The sequence below is a fragment of the Lepidochelys kempii genome, chromosome 16 (assembly GCF_965140265.1).
Source record: "Lepidochelys kempii isolate rLepKem1 chromosome 16, rLepKem1.hap2, whole genome shotgun sequence".
NCBI lineage: Eukaryota > Metazoa > Chordata > Testudines > Cheloniidae > Lepidochelys > Lepidochelys kempii.
Window position 1 is genome coordinate 15,847,687 of NC_133271.1, and position 25,781 is coordinate 15,873,467.

The window sequence follows — 25,781 nt, forward strand, 5'->3', positions numbered from 1 at the left end:
ATCCATAGGTCTAACTGGACAAGGTCCTGCTTCTCCCCTCCTTCCCATTGCATAGTAGAGACAGCAGGTGTTCATGTGGAGAGAACCAGGCCCAAGAAGTTTATGCTACTTTTCCCACCCCTGAGCTCCACCGTCTTCTTCCCACGGCAGCATGGCCTAGTGATCTGAGCATGGAACGGGGACCAGGAAATCCTGAATTCTAGTCCTGGCTCAGGTACTGGTGCCCTTTGTGGCCTTGGATCACTTCACCGTCCTGTGCCTCAGCTTCCCAAATGTGTAAAATGGGGATAATGCTGACCTACCTCATGGAAAGCGGTGGGACTAATCAATTCATGTTTGTGAAGTGCTGACTGTTCCTGTAGATGGGACGGGTGATACCTTGCAGGAGCTGGCACTGAAAGTGTTAACCCCCTGCCCCAGGGGAGGGAGGCTGGGTTCTCTCCCTGGCGGCTGGACTGAGCTAGGAGCCAGAGGCAGCCTGGAAGAGGAGACGCCCTTTGATTTCTTTCAATGAACTCTCCATCCGTCCCTGGCCAGGGGTTGTTTGTCCTTCCCCTAACCTGGCAGCAGAGCGGAGTGAGGAGGAAGGAGAAGACTCTGAAAAGCCCAAACAATATTGCAGTCGGGAACTGCAGTGCCTAGAGAGTTGCTGGAAAACAAAAGCAAAATGTATCCAGGAAATTGTTGATATGGGGCCTCTGCATATTGAGAGGTCAGCGAGAGAGAGCTGGAGCATTGGGCTAGAGAGGGGAAAGGACCAGGGCTCTGTCTACTGAACGCAAACACTTAAGGCTTAATTATTGCCAAGGCTGGGGAGTGAACATAGCTCTCATCGGCTTTACCTGCCTCTGGGGTGCTCAGAGAACCCGGAAGGGAGGACTCAGTGTTCCTTAGTCAGAGAAGCACTGACCCAACCCTAACCCTTAGTACCAAGGTCGTACTGCTCCTGTCCCCAGCATTCCGTGTGCACAGGGGGAGCTACCTGAGACGCCGGGCACTTTCTTCTCTTCTCTTCTCTTCTCTTCTCTTCGGGCCAGACTTTTAAAGGTATTCAGGCACCTAAACAGACAGGGACCTTGTGGGGTTTTCAAAGTGCCTAGGTGCCTAACTCCCATTAAATCACCTTGGTGCCTAACTCCAATTGATTTCCTGCCCCATTGACTCAAGCCTTCCACTCTCCTCCAGCACCAGTTCCATGGGCCCTCCCTGACTCTGCTCGCCCTTCCTCCATTGCCCATGTTGGTAAGTCTACCTATTGCTCCTTTTGCAAACCCCAGCCGGGTCAGATGTTCAGTAACACCCAGGCCGCCTCCTCCCGCGCTTCCCCCAAATAAGCCCTGGAGCTTCTGCACTCACATAGCACAGCATCCATTCACAGCTGTCTAGAGCCACATCTCCCAGACCCCACGTGAGACAGGTATTGTCCCCATTGTACAGCTGGAGAAACTGAGGCCCAGAGAAGTGCAAGGACGTGCTCAAGGCCTCCTGGTCTGTGACTGAGTCGGAGTCATGCTCAGGTCAGAGCAGGAAATGTTTGCTAAACAAGTGGCTCTGTCAAGGCCTAATCAGGAGTTTTACCCAGGCAACCCCCTGAGAAGGGTTTGTGAAAACTGACTGGAGTGTCCCCAGCTGCCAGAAGACAGGTATGTGTTCCCCTCACGGCATGCAGAGCGGTGTACTCCTGTGTCTTTGTAAATCTCCACCAGCTCCCTGCTACCGTACCTGGCTTTAAGCAAGGGTTTTACCAAAGGCTTTGTAGCGGTGCCCGTTGCTGCTGCTTTTCCGGAGCTGTCCAGGAGGTGGCAGTGTGCTCTCACAGGAGACAGCCCTCTGGTTTCTCTCAAGGTGGACTTGAGGGATAGTTCCAGGTTGAAAACAATGGACCCTGGGTTGGAGGCAAGTGCCCACCCTGTGCTACGGTTGGGCTCTCCAGCACTTCATCTAAAAGCACAGCGGGCAGCTATCCCCCGTGGAGCAGGCACGGAGGGGAACAGGTAACACACTTAACCCTGGGTGCCCGTGTCACCTACTAACGTAGCCGGGGAATCAGGAATACCGGCTCCATCTCGTCCAGCAACCTATCTCTGGCAGTGCCCAGCGCCAGGTGTGTTGGAGGAAGATGCAGGAAACCGTGCAGCAGGCAGATAGATGTAGGATAATCTGACTCCGGGAAGGTCTCCGCCTAATCCCTAATAGTTTGCGTTTGGTTTGTATCCCTTCCAAACTGTTCTGTTAGCATGAACTATCCTAGCTTTGGATCTTCTCCATAGAAACATCTCAGCCCACTTTGATTTTATTTAAACAAATAAACTCGCTTTTTCTTTGCCGGGGATGGACCCCATGGAAAACGCTAAAGATCACATTTTCAAAATTAGTGCCTTGCATGGTGACAAGTATCAGAGGGGGAGCCGTGTTAGTCTGTATCCACAAAAACAGCAAGGAGTCCGGTGGCCCCTTAAAGACTAACAGATTTATTTAAGCATAAGCTTTCATGGGTAAAAACCCCACTTCTTCAGGTTACCCACGAAAGCTTATGCTTAAATAAATCTGTTAGTCTTTAAGGGGCCACCGGACTCCTCGTTATTTTCAAAATCGCTCAGCATATTGGGTGCATGATGGGGACTGAGAGTGAGATTTAATGAAACCATTTCCATTAGCAATTTTTTTAAAAAAGAAAAAAACTTAATTTTAGCTCTAAAGTTCTCTGTGATACAAGAAAAAAGAAATGAGTTTGGCCTTGCTATTGGAAATGATCTCTGCAAACACAAGTGCCATTGGTAGGGAGTGCCTAGAATGACCAGATCTAGAAGAAATGGTTAAAATGTACAAACTCATAGAAATTCAGAGATTTACCAGGACAACCCTGTGAGACCGTTCAGTGACAAGCGCACAAATGACGCATGAGGACATCTGACTACACTTGGAAATCTGGGGCTGGGATGCGGGAGGGCCTGATTCCCTTGAACTCTGCAAATCAGTGTTTTATCCAGGCTTTGGGCAGCTATCAATGACCGTGCAAGGAGCAAGGCAAGGGAGAACCAGGCCTTGACATCCAGTCGCAGAGCCTAGGCCAACACGCTCCTCTTGCCAATGCCTGATGCACTCTTATGCGTGTGCACTAGTATAGTGTACTGTGTGTGTGATGGGATATCATATCGATGCATGTCTGTGTGTAATGGATCATCCTCTCTAGATACTTGTGTGCTGTGTCACTCAGTGAGGTGTGTCCTGTGTGTGTCTATATGATGTGTCCTGGGGGTGACACAATGCCATTTTTGTATCGCTTGTACAGTGAAAATTTGGGGGCCTTTTCCCTTTCTCAAACCTTCACGCCGCAGAGCCCCAATTGTTTACATGAAAGCAGAATTTGATGTGGAGACACACAACTGCTACCTACACTGCCATTTAAAACCATATTAAAACGAGTCCGCTTCTACGAATGTCATCAGCACATCTGTACAATAGTGAGTAAGAAGGTGAATGTCCAGAATGATTTTCACATCAAACGGGGGAAGGAACAGAGCGGGGTAGGCTTACATCTATATGTTCTGGGCACAATTCTACTCTCATACACTGCGTAACTCAAGAGTAACTCCAGTATAGTCAGAGGTAAACTGGAATAAAAGTGGTGTGAGAGGAGAACTGAGTCTTCTGTCTCCAGGGGGCAAAACTTTATAAGAGGAGAGGAAGAGTGGCTCAGCAGTATGGGGACTAGCCTGGGACTCAGGACATGTGTGATAAATTCCTTGCTGTCCTATGGACTTCTTGTGTGACCTTGGGCAAGTCACTTAGTTGCTCTGTGCCTCAGTTTCCCCATATGTAAACTGGGGATACCAGCACTGCCCTGCCCCCTATCGGTGTTGTGAGGATAAAAACATTAAAGATTGTGGCGTGCTCTGTTACTGTGGTAACAATCGATGGCTAGAGTCTCCGGCTATTGGACAGTGGTAGCATGAGACAGGCGTGCTGGGAAGAGGCTGATCTTTGTTACTGTGCTCTGACATGGGGCAGAGGTCTGTGGCTGCCGAGCCAGTGGCTGCTGTTCAGATGGGCAGGGGAGAGAGATGGTGTCAAAGGGCCATGGAAGCGAAAATGCATGCAGACAGACCCAGGAGAGGGAGCTTCTCCCAGGCAGCAGGGAGCTGGACTGCCCCCACCAGCGAACATAAATAGAAAAGCAAAAATTAAAAATTGTCCCCAGCCATAAAAATGGCAGGGCAGCGAAGAGCGCAGGAGTTTCCTCCCTCCCGTGTAAGTTTCACCACAGCTACATACTCTGAAGCTTCTGCAGTCCGGCTTCCTGAGCTCTGTTGTGCTGGTTGATGGGTGCTCTAGAAATTGATGTGGCTCAGCAGAATCCCCAATTACTTTGGGATCACAGTTCTCAGACCGACAGGCCCAGCTCAGCAAGGTGGCGAGCACCCTCTGCTCCTCGGCATCTCCAGGGGAGGAATCACCTGCTGGAAAAGCCAAAGCCGAATCGAAGCGTACAAAGAAGATGTTAATGGTGGACAAAAGGAGGTCACAGACTGCAGTGTGTCAGTTCCATCAGCCAGGCCCTGGCATATGGGGATCCGTGTCCCCCATTCTGAAGGCAGCTCTGTCCTGTTGTCTATTCTGCAATCAAGGAGCTTGCTCTGATTGACGTCCATCCCAACCTGTAATCAGGGTAACATGAGCTGTGGACTCACCAGGGAAAAATTGATCATAACAAATTTGTGTGTGCAGGCAAGGGCATTCCCCCCCCCCCATGCACACACACCAGAAGGACAAATCGATCTGTCGATCTAATCTAGACAAGGCCAAAGACAGCAGGGAGCGGGGAATGCAGCTGCGTCTAGGAGCTGCACCGTTCCGTGTGTGTCTCTGTTCAGTCTTTGATCCTCCCGAATTGAATAGCCACTGGGGAAGGAGTCTATTGAGAAAGCGCTCTCAGCACAGTCAGGGCTGTGCAGCATGGAGAGAGTCACGCTCCGAGTCCAAACCAGACACGTAACGCGCCGGATGTAGGGCCCAACTGGAAGCGGTGCGGGCGTCCGCTGGAGGAATCCTTGTGGACAGGCGCCGCAGAAGGACTGTGTTTTAAGGGAGGGTCTGGATGGAAGAGGATGGTGTTCCAAGCGGAGGGGAGGGGCATCGAAAGAGGCCGAGGGAATCGCCACCTCCCACCCATTGGATCCCAACTCCAGCATGTATTTTGCCGTCTCGCTCTCCGTGGGTGGCTTGTTGACTGTATTAGTTCTATATTGATTTACGCCAGCTGGGCCCATTCCTCTGCTAGATCTATTAGCTTTCTGGCTGGCTCCTCACTCTGGTTTCAGGCCTGTGTCCAAGCCAGTCACTCTGTTTTTTGAGTCCTCGAGACTCCCGTTCTCCGCCCACAAGTTACACCAATATTTTATGTGCCATTAAACAGCTGCTGATGCTCCGGCCTTTGATCCCTTGGCCAGCTGTTTATCCCAAGGCATCCCCAGCCACTTTCCAAGCCTGGGATGTCAGATCCTACCCTTGGATGCTTCAACTGGCATCTAGGGGCTTGAAATCAAGAAACGCACCCAAACCGGACACCCTAGCCTACATTTCCAAAAGCGACGGGTGACTTTTGGAAGCCCAGCACGAGGCACCCCAGTGGGACCTGAGGGTCCGAAAGTGCTGAACATCCGTCCTCGGAGGGTCAGGCCCTTTTGCAGGCATTCCCCACTGGGCACCCGAAATCACTTTTGGGAACTGTGGGCCCTCCTCCCCAGAGCCAAACATGCCTCCAGTTTCCTTGGGGTGTTTGAAATCCAGATCCCAGTTCTACAGCTCACCTTTCTGGTGCCTGCCCAGGTCTCCGAGCCGGTGTGAGGGGCCAAGTGTGGGCTCTGGATGCCTGCTTGGGAAAAGGGCCCCCATGTCCCCTGCCCGCTTAGAGGTGGAAGGCCAGTGAGTTGGCGAGGGAGCCGGGAATGCCTCAGAAAAGCTGCCGACAGGAGTCTCCAGGCCCACTGGGGGAAGAGGGCATGTGGCGTGGTGGGTTCGGGAGCAGAGGGATGACCGAAGATGGTGGCACCACCTGTCAGGGCCGAGCTGGCGGCCCAGAAGGGCAGAGGAGTTGCTGAGAAGCTGCTGCAGGGCTGTGGGAGGGTGACGCAGCAGGGGGTGATCACGGACTGTGAGAGCAGCATGTCACGAGCTGAGATCTAAACAGAGCCTGGCCTGCCCTGTGAAGACCCAACCTGGCAAAGTCCCAGCCTCCTCCTCTCACCCAGGACATCCCTGGTGCTCCACTGTTGTGAGCCCTTCGGCCCTTCCGTGGTGCTATCCACCCTTTCACATAGACGTGTTCCTTTAGCCTGCTTATGCTGGGACTTATTGGAGTTGGGGGCCAGGGTCAAGTGGGGTGGGGGTGAATCTCTCTGCTTCAGATGGGATTCGTTACCTTGCCAACCCCTCCCAGCCCGGGGGACCTATCCTGGGGGCTCACCCAGAGCCTTCCAGTGAGCAATTACAAACATTCTTCTGCTTTGGTACGTTCTAATGGCTGGGGAGAAACTTTTTTTTTTGAAGGATCTGCTGGGATGGCCTGGTAGGGGAATGAAGCCCACCAGAAACAGGGAGATTCCCTCCCCCAGCTACTATGGGACCTTGGCTTCTGAGGTCATGAAGTCCCATTGTTATATCGACAATAGCTCTTTAGCAGCGTCCTTAGTGAGCCTTTAACAAGTCACTCTTGCTCTCGCATACGGCCGTGGGACTAAGACCCTGCCCGGGCATCAATTATGGCCTGTAACAACATGCTTGTCCCCTGAGCGGGGTGAAAGGCAGTTCCATGCTGTAGCCTACCTAGGATCTCAGCTGTATTCCCTAGCCAGGCTAAAGCCTTGGCCATGTCCAGTGACAGACCACAGCTAAGGGACAGACCACAGTGGTGGCAGATGACGGAACAAGGAGTAATGGTCTCTAAGTTGCAGTGCGGGAGGTTTAGGTTGGATATTAGGAAACACTATTTCACTAGGAGGGTGGTGAAGCACTGGAAGGGATTACCTAGAGAGGTGGTGGAATCTCCTTCCTTAGAGGTTTTTAAGGCCTGGCTTGACAAAGCCCTGGCTGGGATGATTTAGCTGGGGATGGGTCCTGCTTTGAGCAGGGGTTGGACTAGATACCTCCTGAGGTCCCTTCCAACCCTGATGTTCTCTGATTCTATGTTTCTAAGAGCCCATCGGCACTACAATTGGAGCCAGGTTGCAACAGGTCCTCTGCCTCAGCTGCTACTGTGGCATGGAGCGGCCCTTTGACTTCTTCAGCACTACCCATGGAGTGGCGCCATCAGCCATATGCCAGTGAGAACACGAAGTCCTGTCAGGATGTGTTGTGTGGGGGGGAGGGTCTGCTGCTAACCTAGAGAAAAGTTTCTTCTACTGTGCTTTGCCTGAAAAGTTTCCTCTCCCCCTCGTAGGTCCTTGTGCTAGCCAGGCTCTGAGAATGCCCTGGGAGAGGCTGCAGTGTCTGTGTTCTCCAGCGCATAGACACTGTGCCCCATGTTGTTGAGCTTGGGCATGGGAACTCCCCGTTTGGCCTCAGACAGCCCGTCAAACTCCCGTCGTACCCCCTGAAAGGACACTGGGAGCCCCCGCAGAAAGATGCTTTGTCCGTCTCTGTCCCCTTCCATCCAAAGCACTCTAGATTCACCACCCCTCAGAGGCGGGAAGAGATTAGCAGCCTCATTTGACAGGGGAAACCGAGGCACAGAGCAGTGATGTGACTTGCCCAGGGTTACCCAGCAGGTCAGTGGCAGAGCTGGGAATAGAATCCCAGGCCTGGGTACTGATCATTAGACCACACTCCCTCTCAGGAATCCTAAAGGAAGGATTCAGTGGCTGGGACTTGAGAACAGGGCGGTGTCCACACACATGCTGCAGTCGCACTGAGGCATGCTCACAAACCCAACTATCTGTCTCCATGCAGAATCTGGCTGGGAAGCCAGAAATAACTCCCCAGTGTGGCCCGTACAGTTGTTCCTGGGGATGAAGCCATGCCAGGGGATAGTATCAGTTACCGGGTTGGCTGAGGGCAGGAGAAAAGAAAATGCAGACCCACATGGAGGCCAGGAAGCAGAGCCACTTCCAGGAGCTCCAGATGTGCTGGGAACCCCTTCTCGGCTGCACTCCTCCTTGCAGAGGGAACCGAAAGTGCAAGGCGCCCTCCCTTGCTCTCCTTCAGCCTTGAGCCACAGCTCCCGTCGTGCTGTCAGAGCATGACCTCCAGCAGAGGCTCCAGGCCTCTGAAAACGGCATTTCCTCTCTTCCTTTGGCAGGCGATCGCTTGGCAGACCCTCCTCTAAAGGGAGTTAATTTCCTGCCGCGCCGCGTCATCAGGGCTGGATTGAGTCAGTGCTGCCCATTCAGGCATTGTGAGTCCCACACAGCACCTCCACGCTGCAGAGCAGCCCGGGCGCAGCAAGTGGCAGCCGCCTCGCCAGCCCACGACGGCCGGCTCCGGTTCTGCTGCTTCCTCCACTTCTGCATCGCCACGAGCTCTGAAACTCCCCAAGGCTGGAGTGGAGACGCTTCCCCTCCCTCCGGCTTTGTCTCCGCGGTCCTGTAGCGAAACAGTGCAGCCCCTCGGGGGTTCCTGGTGCGAGGCCCCTGCCTCTGGACACAGGCTAAGAAGTGCCGGGAGGCAGAGAAGAGAGGCAGAGCGGGGAGTCGGCATTCCCACCCCATGGAGGCTGGGCTGTTCCTAGCAGCGCTGCTGCTCTCTTGCACACCGATACGCACAAGTGAGTGACTCCTCCTTGCCTGCGCACTGGGCGGGCGGCTCTGGGTGCGGGGCGGTTGGCTGATGGGGTTGGTTTAATTCTGTATTCTCCTGCTGTGCCTTAGCCCCATCCTTCTCGCAGCTGGATCTTTACACTAGACCTGAATCCAGCTGAGCCAAGTGCTCCATTTTTCATGCTGCACTTTCACATGCGCTGGTGGGCTAGACCCCAGGCCGTGTGCCACCCTGTCCCCAGCAAACACAGCCAGAGTCCTGCTCTTTCACCGGGAACTTGCACTCCACAAGCGTCTCCATTGCCCCTCGCAGGCACTGTGAAAAGCCGATGGTGAGAGCAAAACCCAGCTTTGCTTTCCCTTTTCCCCGCAACCCAGGGACCCCACATCGCTGGCTGACTCTTACCTAGCTCTCCGGTTAGCTGCATCTCAGCCAGTCACTCCCTTGGTCAGCCCGGGAAAGCTCACCCAGCACCTCCTTTGCTATCCCTAGGCCTGGGCTTTCCGCACTGCGCTCCCTGTGGCCGAGTGGAGAGTGACTTATTTGTGAACTATCCCGGCGGGCGGGTGCTTGCACACAGGGCCCGAGACTGCAGCCTGAGGTCTATAGCCTGCTGCTGTTAGAGCCAGATCCTGCAAAGTGCTGAGTGCTTCCGGTAGTGCCCTCAGCGCCATTGGCTTTAGTGGGAGCCAAGGGCAATCTGCAGCTCAGAACCGGACTCCCTGGGCCTCATCCAAAACTCACTGAAATCAATGAGAGCCCGTCTCTCGACGTCCATGGAAATTGGATCGGGGCCATAGTTAGCAAGTACGAAAGCAAATTACAGAAAAAATCGCTAAAGGAGGGAAGGAAAACCTGTCCCCTGGGCCTGGGACGGGGGGTGGTTTGCGGCTTCCCAGTGACCCACCAGATAAATCTCAGTTCTAGGACACAGTATGGGACCAGACAAACACTGTGCAAGGCCAGCTGAATGGCTGTTAGGAGATTCCTGGGCTATGCAAGGCAACAAACCACTGTGCTGCTTAGGGCCCCTCTCCCATTCCAGTGTTGGGCTGGGGGTGATTGACATAAGCGTTTAGTGCTGGGAGACGCAGGGGGCCGGATCCTCAGCTGGCTTGAATCAGCGCATGCCCCAGTGGGATGGCTTGGGAGGGAGGCTGATCCGGCCTGTTGTGTTTGGTGTAAAACATCTTTTGATTACTCAGTCAAATCAAACTCCTGCGGCTGCAGCCAGAATGCTGAGAGCTGGAGTTTTGCAGAGGAAATCGCTTGAAGCGTTGCTGGGAATAGGAAAGAGAAAACTCGAAACAAATGTTAGAAAAGTGCAAACCCCAGCTTGTTTGTCTCGCTTGGGATTGTAAAGGTCCCAGGCAGCGCAGGGAGGGGAGAGGGAAAAGGGGAAATGAAAATAACGTACGAGCCTTTGAAAACTGAGACTGTAAAGAAATTGGGAATTTGGCCAAATTCCGTGGATCGGGATAAATCCTCTCTCTAAAGTAACCTCCTCTGGAGAAGTGAGATGCTTGGGAAATCCCCCAGCTGCGTTTATTCACCCTCATAAAATCTTGCAAGTGTCGAGGCCAAAGAGTAAAGCAACAGTAGGAGAGGAAAGAACAATTCAGGATGAGCAAGGATTTGAAAGGGACAAATGTTGTGAGTTAATGAACAGAAATATACACCAAAGAAACTAAACGAGCTACAGGGAGAGAGCACAAGTTGTTAGCTCCCTTGGAGAATGAGACTGGAAGAGCAGATAGCAGAGATGGAGCTGTGGCTTTGCTGAAGGGTCGGACTACCTGGATATCTAGCAAGGCGCAGGGTAGCTTTGTAGTAGGGACAGGCTGTGAAAATCATCATTGATTCCACGCTGGTTTATAACACTCTGTGATCTCGTGCATACAGCCAGGCCAGCACTGTGCTATACCCCAGTCCCACAACATGGCAGGCTTGGCCGTGGAGATCGGTTCTAAACCAAAATCAGGTTTCCAGGGGGATCGTGGGTGTGGAGATAATATGGTCATGACATTCCAGGGTGCAATTCAGACCAGTGAGGGGCTGTGTCACCCCTACCTGCAACCTGGGGTGCCTCACAGTACTTTGCTGCTGTAGTTCCCAAGCTGGGCTCCTGACGTCCTGAGTATCTGTGTAGATCCACAGCCCTGGTCCAGCAGCTGTGACCCCAGCAGCCTGTCAGCGGCACATCAGCCACACTCTGGCTTCTAGCAGCCTTGAGTACTGCCTGTGGGGTGACCCCAACACACGCCCAGTCCCGAATCGTCTCCCCAAGGCGTGTGTTCTTCACTGTCTAGGCCCCTCCCGCACAGTCCAGATGTATTCGGTCCCTTGCCCCCCTAAGGAGATCAGCACACGGCAGCTTGCTGCCTTCAGAGGAGTTACCCATGCAGGTCACAACACTGGATTAGGTTTGATTAGCGAGTCAGACAAGTTTGCTGAAGTACAAGGAGCTAGGTGTTAAGTGAGTGCAAGTATAAGGCATTAAAGTCAGAAACACTTACAAGAGAAATAAAGATCAAAAAGCTTCCTAGTACTAAACGTAACAAACTAGAACGTGGTTCAAGGTGAAATTCTTGCGACAGCTTTCCAGTAGCATTGTTGACCGAACTCTCAGGTCAGGATCTGCTCCCAAAGCCCAACGTCTCTTGTCTTAGAGAGAGGTGGGCAGGGAGGGAGACCCGGAGGTGTTTTGCCTCTTGCTTTTGTTGTCCTGTCACCCTTTGAAAAGCATTTTCCTGAGCGTGCCCCCTAGTTAAGGTTCTTTCTAGCTGGGAGCAAGGAGACAGGGCCTCTGGTGGAGGAAAGAGGTGTTATGCTGTTTCTTTTCTGAAATGCAGATTTTCTCTGTGGTCTTTCTCCCCTCTCTCACTGTCTGAAGGGACTCTGTTTACAGCTTATATGTAAACTGAGGTAAACACACACCCCTTTGTTTAAGCCGGGCCTGCTTGACCAGTTCCACCTAGTCAGGGCTGTGCAGGTTTGAACATGTGTCTTCAACATCACACAGGGGGATGTCAGAACTTTACACATAAGGTTGCTATGTATGAGGTTGATATTATTGACCAGTGGCTTACTAGTTTTCGAATGATACCTCCCAAGGCATATTTTGTACAAGACTATTCCAGTGGTGTGTAGGGTGTGAATACAGGCTTGCGTGGGCTAACAGTGCGTACAGATGGTTTTTAAATGTGTATGCCCCAGGGCCCTGGCCCACAGAACCAGAGGGACTGGCAGGCATGGAAGCATTTTCAGGGGGATCTTCTGCAGTTTGGTCAGCTCAGGAGAGATCACCACTGGGCGAACTGCAGGATTCCCACTCAGCAGGAGCTAGGGATGAGGGTGGAATTTCCCTGACTCAGCTTAACCCACTCTTGCATTCAGAAATCATGCATCAAGACCCAACAAGCATCAGAATGGCTTAAAAATCACAAGCTATTAGAAAATGTGTAAATGTCTTGAGCAGGGGGATTTGCTTTTTGTTTCTGAGCTTTCGGGCTGCATTTGAGTCACATTTTCAAGCTTTTCTGTGGAACCAACCTTTTAAAAAATTACAGCTGGGATTTTCACCTAATCACATGACTCCAGAAGCTGGAGCTTTAAGAAGCCCAACCAAATATCCCAGGACTTGTGATAAAACCATAAGCTTTGGCTGCACTGTAATGAGTGGGGCTGGGAGAGCAGTGTGGAATCTCAGGACCCGGGGCGCACACTCATCTGCAGAACAGCAATCATGGAAGTGTGGTGACAGGGCAGCTCCTAGAAAATGGGAGAAGCTGCGCCTGTGATCATGAGTCACTAAGGGAAGGTGCGTCCCGAGAGCTTGTGTGATCCCTGCAGGTGGGGAAGGACTGTGCTAATCATGGCACTGAGCTCAACAGTGCGAGGGGATCTAGTTAAAGTGACTTCTCATGGAGAACTCCCATGTGGCTGGATAATCTGGTTCAAATGGGACTGGACTGTGGCTAGACAGCCTCATTGGGCCAAGTCTATCCCTGGTGGAACCCTACGCCTTCTCTGGGTTTACACCTGGGGGAAATTTGGCTCAGTATGTCTTCAGTAAAACCCTAGAGGGTCCTCGTCCTCTTTGGTGGCACCCTGAGGATCGTCCCTTTCACGCTACCATTGATGTTCCACGTGGCAGCTGCTGTCCTCCCTGTGGGCCTCCTTTGGGCCTGTGCTGAATGACAGGTGGGGATGGGCATGCTGGCTCAGTGGCTGCTCTTGGATTAGCCGCAGGCCAGTGTGTGTTTCTCGTTGCTCCTGGAAAGCATGAGGAGTCTGACACCAACCCCTCTGAGTGACAGAATCACCCGGGGATGAGAAGCTCTTTCGCTGTATGCAGGTAGAGGTGAGCTGGGCATTGCTACGCGTGGCACTGCCCAGCCACAGCCCAGGAAGGAGACCAGCTGAGCATTCCCTGCTTATGGTGGGCGGGGGGATCACACAGGATGATCCAATGTCCTCTCCTGCCCTTATCATCTACAAACCGGGTAGGAGCTGCCAGGCGCCGTGTGACAGGTGATGCCATCCTGTGCAATGTCTTTGGGGCCTGTATTATATTAAGTTTGTGTATCACTGTGAGCTAAGGATTTTACTGAACTCCCATGAGGAGGGCTCCCCCAGCTTTTCCAGGAACCACAAACCGTGGGAGATGATGACGGCAAATCACGCAGGTTATAACATCTCCAGAGAGCAGAGACTGATTCCAGACACCATCCCACAAAGCAAGGCCATTTGGATAAAGAGCTGGGTTCGCACAGGCTCAGGTCTTCTTTCTGATCCAGCAAACGGACCGGACCTTCTGTCCAAGGGCCCCAGCCCTTGCAGAAGAGTGGGAAAGACTTTGGCTTGTTAGGTCCCCCTAAGGCTGCAGGTGACCTCAGGTCAACTGTTAGCACATGTATAGGAACTTTGGTTTTTTTGCACGTTTTCTCTGTACTGCTTTTACCTTAAGAATAAAGGTGCTGGGCTGGCTCAGAAAGAGCTGAGTGGTAACTTGTAACAGCAGGCAAGGTGCTGGTCAGAACCTCGGACAGAAAGCAAACTGCAGGCACTCGTCTTTCGGCAGCCTGGCTTGCTGGGGATGTCACAGTGCAAGGCCCGGAGCTGTGCCCAAGAGAGGTGACAGCTGGGAGCCAGAAACCTTAAGTGGGTGCCCTCGAGGGACCGTGGCGGGGGATACAGGCTCAGTTACCTGAACCAGTGACATTAAGTAGAGCTGCAAAATGAAAATCTGTCTCCCCCCGTGATTCCCTGTCCCTCACTCTGGTTTTCACTTCCAAAGTAGAAAAAACACGTGAAAAGCCCTAGTTATGGAAAATCTCAAAAGCTGCCCAAACAAGTGGGGGAAAAGCTACGCTCCCCAGCTGCCATCTAGCCGTCTCTGTAGCCCCTTGTGCTGCACTCCTGCCGTCTGGCCCGAGCTCAGCAGTGTTGGACTGAGTGAGTGCTTAGCGGAGAGACCGGTCAGAGCTCCCCTGTGGGTGTCGGTGGTGCAGTAGGTGTCACTCTTCCCTTGGCCAGCACCACAATTGTGGCCTAGGACAGTGCTACTCAAAGTGGTGGTCCGTGGACCGGTGCCGGTCCGCGAGCCATCAGCTGCCGGTCTGCGCGCACATTGGAAAAAAAAATTGCAGGTCCCCCACATCAGATAGCTTGAGAAGCACTAGGAGACAGCACTCAGCTACCTGTAGCCCCTGACAACCCTTGCTGATCCCAGATTGAATTTCAGGGTGGGTTTTAATGTTCTGTCTTCCTAACAGTCCATCTGCGTTTTCCATTGAAAAGGGCATTTTTCGCTTTGTGTCCTAAACTGCAGTCGAGCGCTGGTATCTGCTGTGACGCAGCTGCCATGTCCCACCCCAGAAGGGGCTGTGTTTCAGGGACTGTTGGAGTGAGCCGTGTATCGTTTGTTTGTGAGCTGGTAAAGTGCTATGGGGTGAAAGGCGCTATGTGAATGGATGATCGGGATCCAAAGCCTGAGGCCCTTCACCCTGGCCACGCCAGTCAGCTGCCTCCCCTTTCAGCCAGACCTCCCTTCCCTAAACCCCACCCCTGCCTTCACCCGTCCTATGTGCGCATCACACCCACCACTGTTCGCACACTCTGCTCTGAATTGGCATCCCATTGTGTTGCTGGCCATTTACTGGCATTGTTTTCCAGCTCAGAGAAAGGATCTGAATCATATGATTGTGTCCCGGTGTGCTGAGCTCACCCAGCTATTACTGTATCCATCATCACCAGTGACATCAAAAAGCGAGCTGGGTAACGTTTGTGCTGCTTTTAGTGGGACTGGAGGTTTGTCCTCAGGGTCCTCATATGCCTGGGTTTACCTGGCTCTGCCTGGCATGGCAGCTGGGGCAGATTACACTGCCCTCATGTCATCCTGCAGACTGTGTAGAAGAGGTCAGGGAAAGGCTCTGCTGTACTTAACAGTGACAACACAGGACCAGGAGCCTGGACAGCATGAGCCACAGTGAATCACCAGAATCCCGTTCATGGCAATGGGACAAAGGCTTGGCAGCAGATCCTGCCTCACTTCCCTCACACGCGGGGCCAGGAGAGAGGTGTCTATGAGACGGTGATCATCCATGTTGTAGTTCTGAACTAGTGCTGGATTTCCAGCGGCAAAAATCTGCATTGTCTCCCTTAAATCCCAGGCCCATAAAGAGGCTCCATGACCCCGAGGCACCTCGGCGATCTCCCAGTTATTGTGTAGAGGGTGGAACAGACAAGCAGAAATGATGTAGAAAGGCTCAAAAAGAAAAGGGGTTATTCCCTTTGCTTAGTCCCGGAAACAGGCTGGTTCCTGGGAAATCAATTTCCCCTCACCTAGGAGGAATAGGTTTCAGAGTAACAGCCGTGTTAGTCTGTATTCGCAAAAAGAAAAGGAGTACTTGTGGCACCTTAGAGACTAACCAATTTATTTGAGCATGAGCTTTCTGATCTGATGAAGTGAGCTGTAGCTCACGAAAGCTCATGCTCAAATAAATTGGTTAGTCTCTAAGGTGCCACAAGTACTCCTTTTCTTTCTAGGGGGAATAGTTTCTCTAGCCACGATGGGAGAGGAAAATGGTCCGAGACAGCTCTCACCTACTCCATTGACCTGTGGATTTCCATCACTGCAGCATGCAGTGGCTGTGGTTAGTTAACCTAGTAAAATACCTTCCTGGGTTGATGAGTGAGCACACAGCCTAAGCTGCAGATTTCATGGGGGTCCGTCCTGGAGCTGACTAGCCCAGCTTGCTGCTGAATATCTGCTCCTTGAAGCTTTCAGATGTCACATCCCCAGTGGAATTTCCTACTGGCAGAGGTGGCAGGTTGGTCTGTGTGGTCCATTGGTCACCGCAAAGAGCCCTGGATTCTCATTCTAAACCCATAGAGCCACTGCATGACCTCGAACAAGTTCACGTCACCTCCTCAGCCAGTCCAGGAAGATGGAGCGGTAACAAATCAGCTCTGAAAAGCAGAAGGACCCAAGCGACTCTGGCTAACTAAATCATGGGGAGTGAAGGGTGCTAAGTGCTGACACAGTCAGTGTAAAAACACTTTAAATGAATGTCTTCTCTGAGTTACTAACAGCCCCATCAGTTATTAAAGCTAAGAGTTCTGAATCCCGTTGGCTTTTCACCAGTCATTCAGTCGCTGTGTTTTTCTCAGCCTGTAAATGAGAATCGATTACAGCAGCTGTTAGTGTCACTGCAGAATTGACAAACCTGTATATCCTCCCAGGATCAAGTCTCCTGGCCTTAGGTTTAGCCTTACAAAATCCCCCTGTTGTGCTGAACAAGTGAGGACAGTGGCCAAGGCATAGAAGGGAAAGCGCCCGATTTGGAAACAAGTAAATAATAAATGCAAATGGACTCCCAGTGATCCCACTGAGCAAACTGCTAAAGTTCCCAACCCTTAAAAGGCCAGAAATAGCAACAACTCCAGAATCTTCCCCAGTGTCTGGTGTATCAGCCCAGCGCAGGTGTGATTCGCACTAGGTCTGAGTGAGTGGGGCCAGGGCTCTGTGTGCGTATTCAGTCTTTAAATGATTTAGTGCTGCTGAAAGCCCTAGAGGCTGATGCTCTGGGCTCATCCCCAGGAAAGGTCCTGCCATGGCAGTAGCAAAGAAGCCTTCTCCCCCATCTCCGCCCCCTGTCAGGCACTGCCCTGTAATGGTGAGCTGATGCCCTCTCTGCTGAGACAGCCAACAAGGGGCTGGTTAGAACCAAAAGGGGTGTTGGGTTTTGTGATATGAAGGGTCTTGTGCCAGGGCTCCTGGATTGAGACCCACCAGCTCGTTCCATGTGTGCCAAGCCAAGATGCTTTTCTTGGCCATGACAGTTAGTCCCCACTCAAAACCATCAACCTAGATGTGAAAGGCTCCAAATCCCATTATCAATCCCTGGATCTATTCAGTTCTCCCTGGACTGAGGGTCTTACACTGTATCTGTATGGGAATTCTTTCCCACCCCCTCACCCCCACCTATACATATGGTTTCCTCCATGCCACTGCACCCCAGGGTCTGTTCCATTGTTCTGCACTTGTTTGGTTAGCGTCTCCTTGATCTGCTTGCAGAAAACAGGACTTCCCCCACCCCACCCCCTCCAGGCCCATGCTCTGGGCAGACAGGGTGACGCTCGGGGCCTTTCCAACTCCCTGGTCTCCTCTGCGCTGGGGTGGGCGGGGGGATGGGAGGGAAGGAGTTGGAACAAGATTTTTTTGTACAAAAATAAAGCCTCTCTTATCTGATGCCCCCGGGGCCCTGCAGGCTGGGCCCAGCTGAGCGATGTTATCTGATCATTACATAATGCTGGAGCCAGGCTGCTTTCCCCCCTGACGGAATACCAGTGGGGCCTGGCAGGGAGGTGAGGAGCCAGCCGTGTTTATGCGGAGCAGGCATGGGGAGCTGCCGAGCCTGAGTGTAACGCTGCCAGCCCTGAGCCCTCTGCAGGGAGAGGCCCTTACGCCTTGCTTGCGGGATGATGAATCCTGTTCTGGCAGCACCTACAAGAGATGAGGTTTCCCCTTCTCGGCTTAGCATCTGCACCCCATGAGAGGGTGGGACAGTGGAGAGAACGGTGGACTCCTGGCCCCCTATGATCTGGGGGCAGAGGAGGAGTCCCGCCTCGGGAGCACTGTGCTGAAGGCCCCTTGATAAAGGAGCTGGAGCACAGCAAGAGGGAGGTGTTGGCCAGGGCAGGGACAGTGCTATGAACTGGGGACATGCGGATGTACACAGCCCGAGGGAGCAGGAGGAGGGTTAAGTGAGACAGAGGTGTTTGATGTGTGAGGGCATTAGGTGATGGGGGTCTCTGGTAGCATATAACCGGGGTCTGGAGCACACGTGGGGGTTGGGTGATATATGGAACGGAAGGGGGCAGGGAGTGGGTGCCCTGTTGGCGCCGAAGGGAGGGTCTGATGGATTGTAGGGGGAAGGTGTTTCACTGGACGGCGCCAGTTAATACTAATGAGTTGCTGGGCGCAGGCGTGGAGCGTGATGTAGCAATGGGGGTGGGGGCGCTGAGTGACATGGGGAATTTGATGGACTGGTTTGTGTGCTGGGCAATGTTTTGATGAGTGGGGGCTCAGAGCTGATGAGGCAGAGGGAAGCCTTGGCCTGTCTTTTCCTGCCTTGCCAGGTGAAAGGTCTCCCCTGCTGGCTGTGCCAGCCTAGGACGCCGGGTGGCTGGCTCCTCCCAGCCGGCGTGGCCCAGCTCTCACTCTGTAGGTGGGCGGCTTCACAGCCAGGCCAGACGGCTGGGTAATCTCCCTCTTACATAAGTGATCGGTGCCGTTCTCCTTGGAAACAGTCTCTGAGCAGCTCCCGGGGGCCGCGGAGATCTAATCTTTCCCCTTTGTGTGCTAGTCCCTCAGTGCGAGGGCCATGAGGCTCTACGCAGATGGGACCTGTCTGCAGTGTTCTGAGCAGCCGCAGGAGTCCGGTGTCTAGTCCTGGCTGAATTACCCTCGACTGGCTGCTTGGGGTAGGGCTGGAAGGGAAGAGTGGGCTGCCTGTGGAACCCAGATAAGCCTCTGTTTATCTTCCTCCTGATGCTGCTGACTGCATGGCTGGTCTAGTTGGTGTGTCGAGGAAGTGCAGGACAATAGGTGGGCAGTGGACGCAGCGTCCTGGACGAGGCCTGGTCTGTGACCCTAGTGCAAGGGCGGCTTTGCAATTTGCCTTCTCCTTGTTTGACTTCTCTTCTCCCCACCCCCATCTTTTCAGCTGTCACTCTGCGTGAGTCACAGTTGCAGTCGCATCTTCTGCAGACTGGGTGCAGGAAACTGGGTTTTGACACTGGCCGAGCTCATTAGCAGGGCTTGAAAAATCTTTACCAGAGGAAGATTTCTTCGACGCGTGGGTGTGGTGTGGTGTTGCGGGACGGCAGGGGTGAAGCTACCAGTTTCGGCAGCACGTAAGCTGTCATTTGAAAGCGTGTGCATGGATTTACCTAGGATATTTCCTAGTTCGGATGCGCATGAAGCAAACTGTCCGAAGGGGAACAGAGCGTAAAGGGAAGCAGGACTAGGCGTCCCAGTCTAAAGACAGACAGCTCTGCCCAACAGCAGGGTGAAATTAACAAGCCGCTGTGAACAAGCAATGAAAGGATCAAGAAAGGATCCTAAGGCCAGAAGGGACCATTATGATCATCTCATCTGAGCTCCTGGCCACAACACAGACCCTAGAGCAGCGAAACTCAGACTGCTGCTCACGTGCCACAAGTGGCTCTTGAATGTGTCTCCTGCGGCTTTTTGCAGCACATGATATTAAAACACTGTGAGATTTAATTATTAACCAATCTAAGTTATTAACCAATCAGGATCCTTTTACTATGTTATTAACCAATTAAGTTATCAACTTACACTGTTATTAACTTATTTGCTGCGAGAATTATATATATGCACATACGTGACGCCCTCCGACTTGAACTTGAACTTGACTGGAACGCCTTGCGTAACACAAATTTTGCGTAAGTTGGAAACGTATCTCCGACCATTACGCAAAAAACCCGCAACGCTCCTATTTCTAGTTTATGGAACTTTTTCCATATGTGCGGATTTGCGTACGTCAGGTTTGCGTAACACAGGGAGCGTCTGTAAACATTTTCCTGTTATACGGTTTAAATATGACTAGTCCTGTCATATTTACTAAATGAAATGTACTAAATGAAACTATGAACTCACACGACTGGTGCTCTTTTGGGTACTGTTGGTCGCTAATTTGGCTCCTGAACCTCTGAGGTCTGAGTATCGCTGCCATGGAGTGTTACCCAGTAGATCCCATCAGTGTCATGTTTCTGTTGATTTGGGGGAGCTCTGACCAGAAGCCGGGGCAGGTGCCAGTGCTGAGGGCCACTCAAAAAACCAAAGGCTGGAGGAAGGGCAGAGCAGTGGGGACCCACCTTGAGCTTGCAGCTTCAGGGAAGCTCTGAAGGGAAGGGATGGTGAGCACAAAGTATGCCCCTTGGTGGCTAATGGGGGAAGCGGTGAACTGCTGTCACAGGGCTCACTACTATTACTAACATTCTGAGGGACTAGACCACAGGAGTGGGGGCCTCCGGCTCGCATAGTAGCCGGAGTGTTGCTTGCTGTATTCATTGCATTGAGACCAACTCCTCTCCCCCATTCCCCCACAGCCTGACTGTGTCTGACATGGGATGAGCTACACACAGCCATGTCCCAGCCTGGGGCCTTGGGGAAGTGGCTGAGATGGAGGTTGGCTTTAGTGGGATCTGAGAGTGCAAATCCCTCGGTGGCTTTGCAGATGTCAGCCTAGGGCTTACCAATACACTTCCCTCCTACTGTGGCCAGTCCAGGATCCCTGGGGGCTGGGATGGGGAGGCCCCTGGGTTCAGCAGCTCCCTGCAGTGATCCAGCCTAAGTGCTTCAGTCCCCTGAGTGGATGCTCAAGACTGCATCTCTGGGCTTAGGGCTGCTGTAGGTGGGATCTCTTGGTTAGAGCCAAGGATGCTACCCAAGAGCCCAGAGCTACCCTCCTGCCAGGAGCTGCGGCCAGGGCTCCCGTCCCCAGCCCAGCCAGCCAGGGAGCTGCTGAGAGCCCCCATACTGCAAGCCAGAGAATGGCAGCCTGGGCCAAAGGCTTCTGTCCCATCCCCAGGAGCAGCAGCCCGAAGCCCCCCAGCAGGAAATTAGGGGCTAGGAGCGGCCACAGCAACCCAGCCATAGCAGCTCTTAGCAGACAGCTGGGAGCAGCCAGGTCCCCCTCCCTCTCCAGGACAAGCAGCAGGTGTCAGCACCCCAACCTTGGTCCCCACCCAGCCTAGGACAGGGAACAACCGGGGCAGAGTCGAGTCTCGGCTCAGCCGGAGTTTCCCGGGCACCAGCCAGGGCGGAGCACGGCCAGCCCTATGTTCCTACAGCTCATTCCCTGCTGCGGGCTTGAATTCTGGGAAATGGGACACTTCTGTTCTTTCTGTAAAAGGGAATGTGTGTTCATCAGATATGCAAATTAAGGGATTGTCATTTGCATAAGACCAGCGCCCTGACCTTGCATCTTCCCTGCGCCTTCCTCCCCCCCACCACACGTTCTCCTCCTCCATCTCCCCTTCTCCTGCTCTCCATCCTCCTTTCATTCAGCACTGCTGACACTTTTGTGTAAATTTCCATTCCCATTCCTTGGGCTTTCCATTTCCTGTCACTCACTGGAGCTGTAGATAGCATCGTCCAGTCATCCACCCTTCTCCCCCTTCAACGTCAGGGCGTCTGGACAATCCGGGCCTAGCATCCGGCCCAGCTCCACTGCCTCCAGACGCCTCTGCTTGCATGCAGTTGTCTGGAGCCACTGGTAAGCGTCAGTCCCCAGAGGGAAGTGATGGAAATCCTTTCAGTGGCTGGCCATCTCCAAGGAAAACATTACCCTGAGGGGGCAGCCAGGCCCAGCTGCTGGACCCCGATTCACCCCCTCTGCTTCAGGCTCATTCTCCCACCCTCTGTGTATCGGACTCAGGAGGTTTGTCAAAGGATATTGAGCTCCCTTTAAGGAAGGGCTCATGGTGTGTCACAGTTCACTACCACCACCCTAGTGAATCCTTTGTTACCTTAGGATGTGTTGTAAAACATCTATAGGCACCTAAGGCTTCACAGCTGTTGCAGTGCTGAATGCTAGGGCCACTAGGAACTTAACAGAAGCAGCTGGGACATCAGATCTTGCACGGATAGTCCTGTGTGCCAAAGTAGAATCTCCATTAGCTGTTAGCTGTATAGGGCCTCTGACACACAACTGAACAATTCTGATCCCTCCAGTGAAAGCCATCGGTCTGTCTGTCCGTCTCTCACGCACGCACACACACACACACAATTTAATTAGTATATTTTCTTCCTTTGCCTTGTCTTCATTGATTACCTGTAGGAAAGGGGTCTCACCACCATAGCACTGGCAGCTCCTGTCCCTCCCTGCCTTGGCCGTTCACACAGGTGGACAGAGAGTTGTCAACCTGACCGTCATTCTCGACGTGCTGTAGCCACGGAGCCTCTTCTCTCCCCACCTGCACCTCACCTTCTTAATATCAGTGAGACCCTCAGGATGCAGAAAGGGGAAACTAGCCAGCTCCTACTGTAATTCCCTGCTCCCCCTTCATCCAGAGCAGGGGCAATGCCTGCCCTTCAGCAGCAGCAAGGGCTCAGTCATAAAGTGTCATGAGCTGGGGACTTGTTCCTGCGGGATATGGAACCGAATACCCCTAGGCCATTGCTGGTCTGAATCCAGCTCAGGTGGTCTGTGTGAGATGAGGTGTCTCGCCATGTCCTCACCCAGTTCTCCGGGTCTCAGCTCTAGCAGGATGAAATTTTTCCGAGGTCAGTGCAAAATAGCCACACAAAAAATATGTATTTTATTTATTTCAGAGTAACAGCCGTGTTAGTCTGTATTCGCAAAAAGAAAAGGAGTACTTGTGGCACCTTAGCGACTAACCAATTTATTTGAGCATGAGCTTTCGTGAGCTCACGAAAGCTCATGCTCAAATAAATTGGTTAGTCTCTAAGGTGCCACAAGTACTCCTTTTTATTTTATTTATGTTTATTTTCCTCAACATTTTTGTGTTTTTATTTTCCTGAGGTTTGGCCAGTTCTAGTCTCAGCTTCTGCCAAACAGAGCCGGGGGGCATATTCTGATAGCGTTACTCACACCGAGTAGCACCTTTCGGCTTCAGAAGTCCCATTGCCTTCAATGGGACAATTCCCCAATCAGCTGCATTGCAGTCAGCGGGAGTAAGTAAAATCTGCTTGCAGGATCAGGTATCTAACTTGCCCCTTACAATGAGGATTCCACGTACATTCCAGTAACTTAGATTTTCTATTTTGTTTTTTTGAATGGCACAGTATTATTGTCCCCTCAGTAAAATGTTGCATGCCCTGGTTTTTAGATGATGTAAATAACAGCTTCTGATCTTTCCGATTTCCACTTACCCTGCTGCAGACCAGGGGGTGTACGTGGCATGGCGTTGGGGGACGGGGACGACTTCTTGTCCTCAATTGTTTGTGAAAGGTATAGCCTGATTCTGTCAAGTGTTGGTTGCAGCAGGGACATAGCATTTTCCATACCGGATAAGAGCTTTATTACGTTCAATCTCCTGCCTTGGGCAGCGGCCAATATGTGACACTTCAGAGGAATTTTTAAAAAGACCCAACATAGAGCACTTGGCCTGTTGCGAAATGCTGTGTGTTTTGGTGGGAGGGCACCGGGCTGGAATTCCAGACCTCGATGGGAATTGACCGTTCATGTCCTGAAGTGTGAGTCACGGATTTCTCTGTGCTTTGGCGTGCTGAGATCTCACAATTGATTCATGGTCAGTTTTGTGTGGATGGGTCTGAAAATTTCACTTTGAATAAGGTTCAGGATTTCAACCCCCAAAGCACAGGGGTGTTTGAAGGTGGAAGGCTTGTGGCTGAGTAGGCAGTGTCGTGTGCTATTTGCGGATCTGGGAAAGGCCCCCCCAAACTAAAGCCCCCCACCATAGCTAAGGGGGAAGAACCGCTAACCCCAGGCCATAAGTGAGTATGTAGGGAAACAAATTTAAAAATAGGAGCAGGAATGAGGTCAGAGATTGAAAATCAGGGAACCAAAGGGGGATGCTGAGCAGAGAGCCCAGGACAGTGCCCATTGTCCCTCAAAGGCATCTAAGGTGTCAGTGGACACTGCTCAGAGGATCTCAGCCAGGGTGCATGCTATGTAGGCTCTGTGGCACAATGGATAGTGCATTGGACTTCTAGCATAGTGACAGATTAAGTCATTCAAAGGTTGTGGGTTTGAATCCCACCAGAGTCATATTTTGGGGGTTAGATTAGATGACCCTTGTGCTCCCTTCTAACTCTATGGTTCTAGGATAAGGCATTGGGCTGTGACTCAGGAGACCTGGGCTTTGTTCCTGACTCTGCCACAGACCTGCTGAGTGACCTTGGGCAAATCACTTCATCTCTGTTTCCCCTAAAAAAACAAGGAGTCTGGGGGCACCTTAAAGACTAACAGATTTATTTGGGCATAAGCTTTCGTGGGTAAAACACCACTTCTTCAGATGCACGAAAGCTTATGCCCAAATAAATCTGTTAGTCTTTAAGGTGCCACCAGACTCCTTGTTGTTTTGTGGATACAGACTAACATGGCTACCCCCTGATACGCTGTAGCCCATGAAAGCTTATGCTCAAATAAATTTGTTAGTCTCTAAGGTGCCACAAGTCCTCCTGTCCTTTTTGCTGATACAGACTAACATGGCTGGTACTCTGAAAACTATTCAGTGTATTACGGGGATATTGCAGATTATGTATTCCTTACACCACCAGATCCTAAACCGAACTTTGCACCCCTTGATAATCTGTACCTTATTCCCTGATAGCCAGAAATTTCTATGCTTAAACTCTGTACCGTTTTCTTTTTATTTTAACATCATCTTAATAAACTTATTAAATCCATCCCCGCTCTGTGGCTGGCTTACAGTGGATATGACTGTACTACAGGTACCAGTTAACTGAGTTACTCCTTCAGCTCAGGTGGTACGATTCACATTTTAGTGCTGGGCAATCCAGGGGTCGATGCCCAGGAATGACCTGTGATGTCTGTCGTTACCCAGGGCATAGAGCGAAAGGAGGGAGCATAGCCTTAATTTGGACTTTCCTCTCGATCAGCATAGTTTTAGTGTCTGAATGATTTTGCTGCTGCTTTTCCCTGGAGCTAGTCTCAGAGTTGGCCCTGACAGACCCTGATGAAAGTCAGTGACACTCCACCATGGATGGAGAGTGGCTTGCAAATACGTGGTAAAGGTCGTAGTTAGAGATAAAAAAGCCCTCCCGGATCAAGTCCATACAGCTGCAAAGACAGGACGCGTTCTCCAGAGAGAGGGTGTATTCCTGGTAAGCTGGTGCTTCCCCCGCCTCTTAGCCAAAACACTAGGAAGAATCCTGTTTGGTTACTTTTTTAAAGAGCAGTTACAGCTGATTGAGGAAATGTCCTTTTCAGTAACCTAGGAACGGTTCAAGATATTCCGTCCTTCTGTCCTTCCTTGCTTCCTTCCTGTATTTACGGCCTCTAGAACAATCCCTTCAGGGCTAAGTGTTCTGCCAAAGCAAATTTTTAAGCTTGACATTGTAAACCCTTGGAAACTAGAGCTGAACCCCCCCCAAACCCCTAGCCCTTATCCTACCAGCAGCATCTAATAACTGCCAGATGTTGCTTCCTCAGTGCATCCCAACCCCCTGTGCTCAGACACATTCTGCCCCCAAGTCCCTTCTCAGCTCCTGCTGCACCTCCTTCCTATGCCCCCAACCTGGAGCCCCTTCTTGCTGTCCTGAGCAGGAAATGGGCTCCCAGGGACCTCTTGTTCCAATAAGGACAATGCAGCACAGCCTTCTCCCCTCCTACCACTCAGGCTTCTTAGATAAGGCTTCAGTTGCCCTTTGATCTGTATCCTCTCCTGGCCTCCCCCCCCCCCGGCCCCCCTCCCCCCGCATCCCTGACCCCTTCTCTTCCCTGGCCACTCTGTGCTCCTGCTCCCCTCCTGATGTCCCAGGC

At 52.1% G+C, this 25,781-nt stretch overlaps 1 protein-coding gene and 1 non-coding gene across 3 annotated transcripts in view; both read left to right on the forward strand.

Moving 5' to 3' along the window:
- The first annotated feature begins 8,374 nt into the window (after positions 1-8,374).
- The window catches only part of ENG (endoglin), a 54,815-nt gene continuing 37,408 nt past the window's right edge, over positions 8,375-25,781 (forward strand). For both annotated transcript variants that reach the window (XM_073314756.1, XM_073314757.1), the window contains exon 1: positions 8,375-8,761. In XM_073314756.1, coding sequence (XP_073170857.1) covers positions 8,704-8,761 — 58 coding nt within the window. In that variant the 5' untranslated portion in view covers positions 8,375-8,703. The remainder of the gene's footprint in view (positions 8,762-25,781) is intronic.
- TRNAR-UCU (transfer RNA arginine (anticodon UCU)) lies at positions 23,952-24,044 on the forward strand. The gene is made up of 2 exons: positions 23,952-23,988; positions 24,009-24,044. It is a non-coding gene; the product is annotated as a tRNA-Arg (tRNA).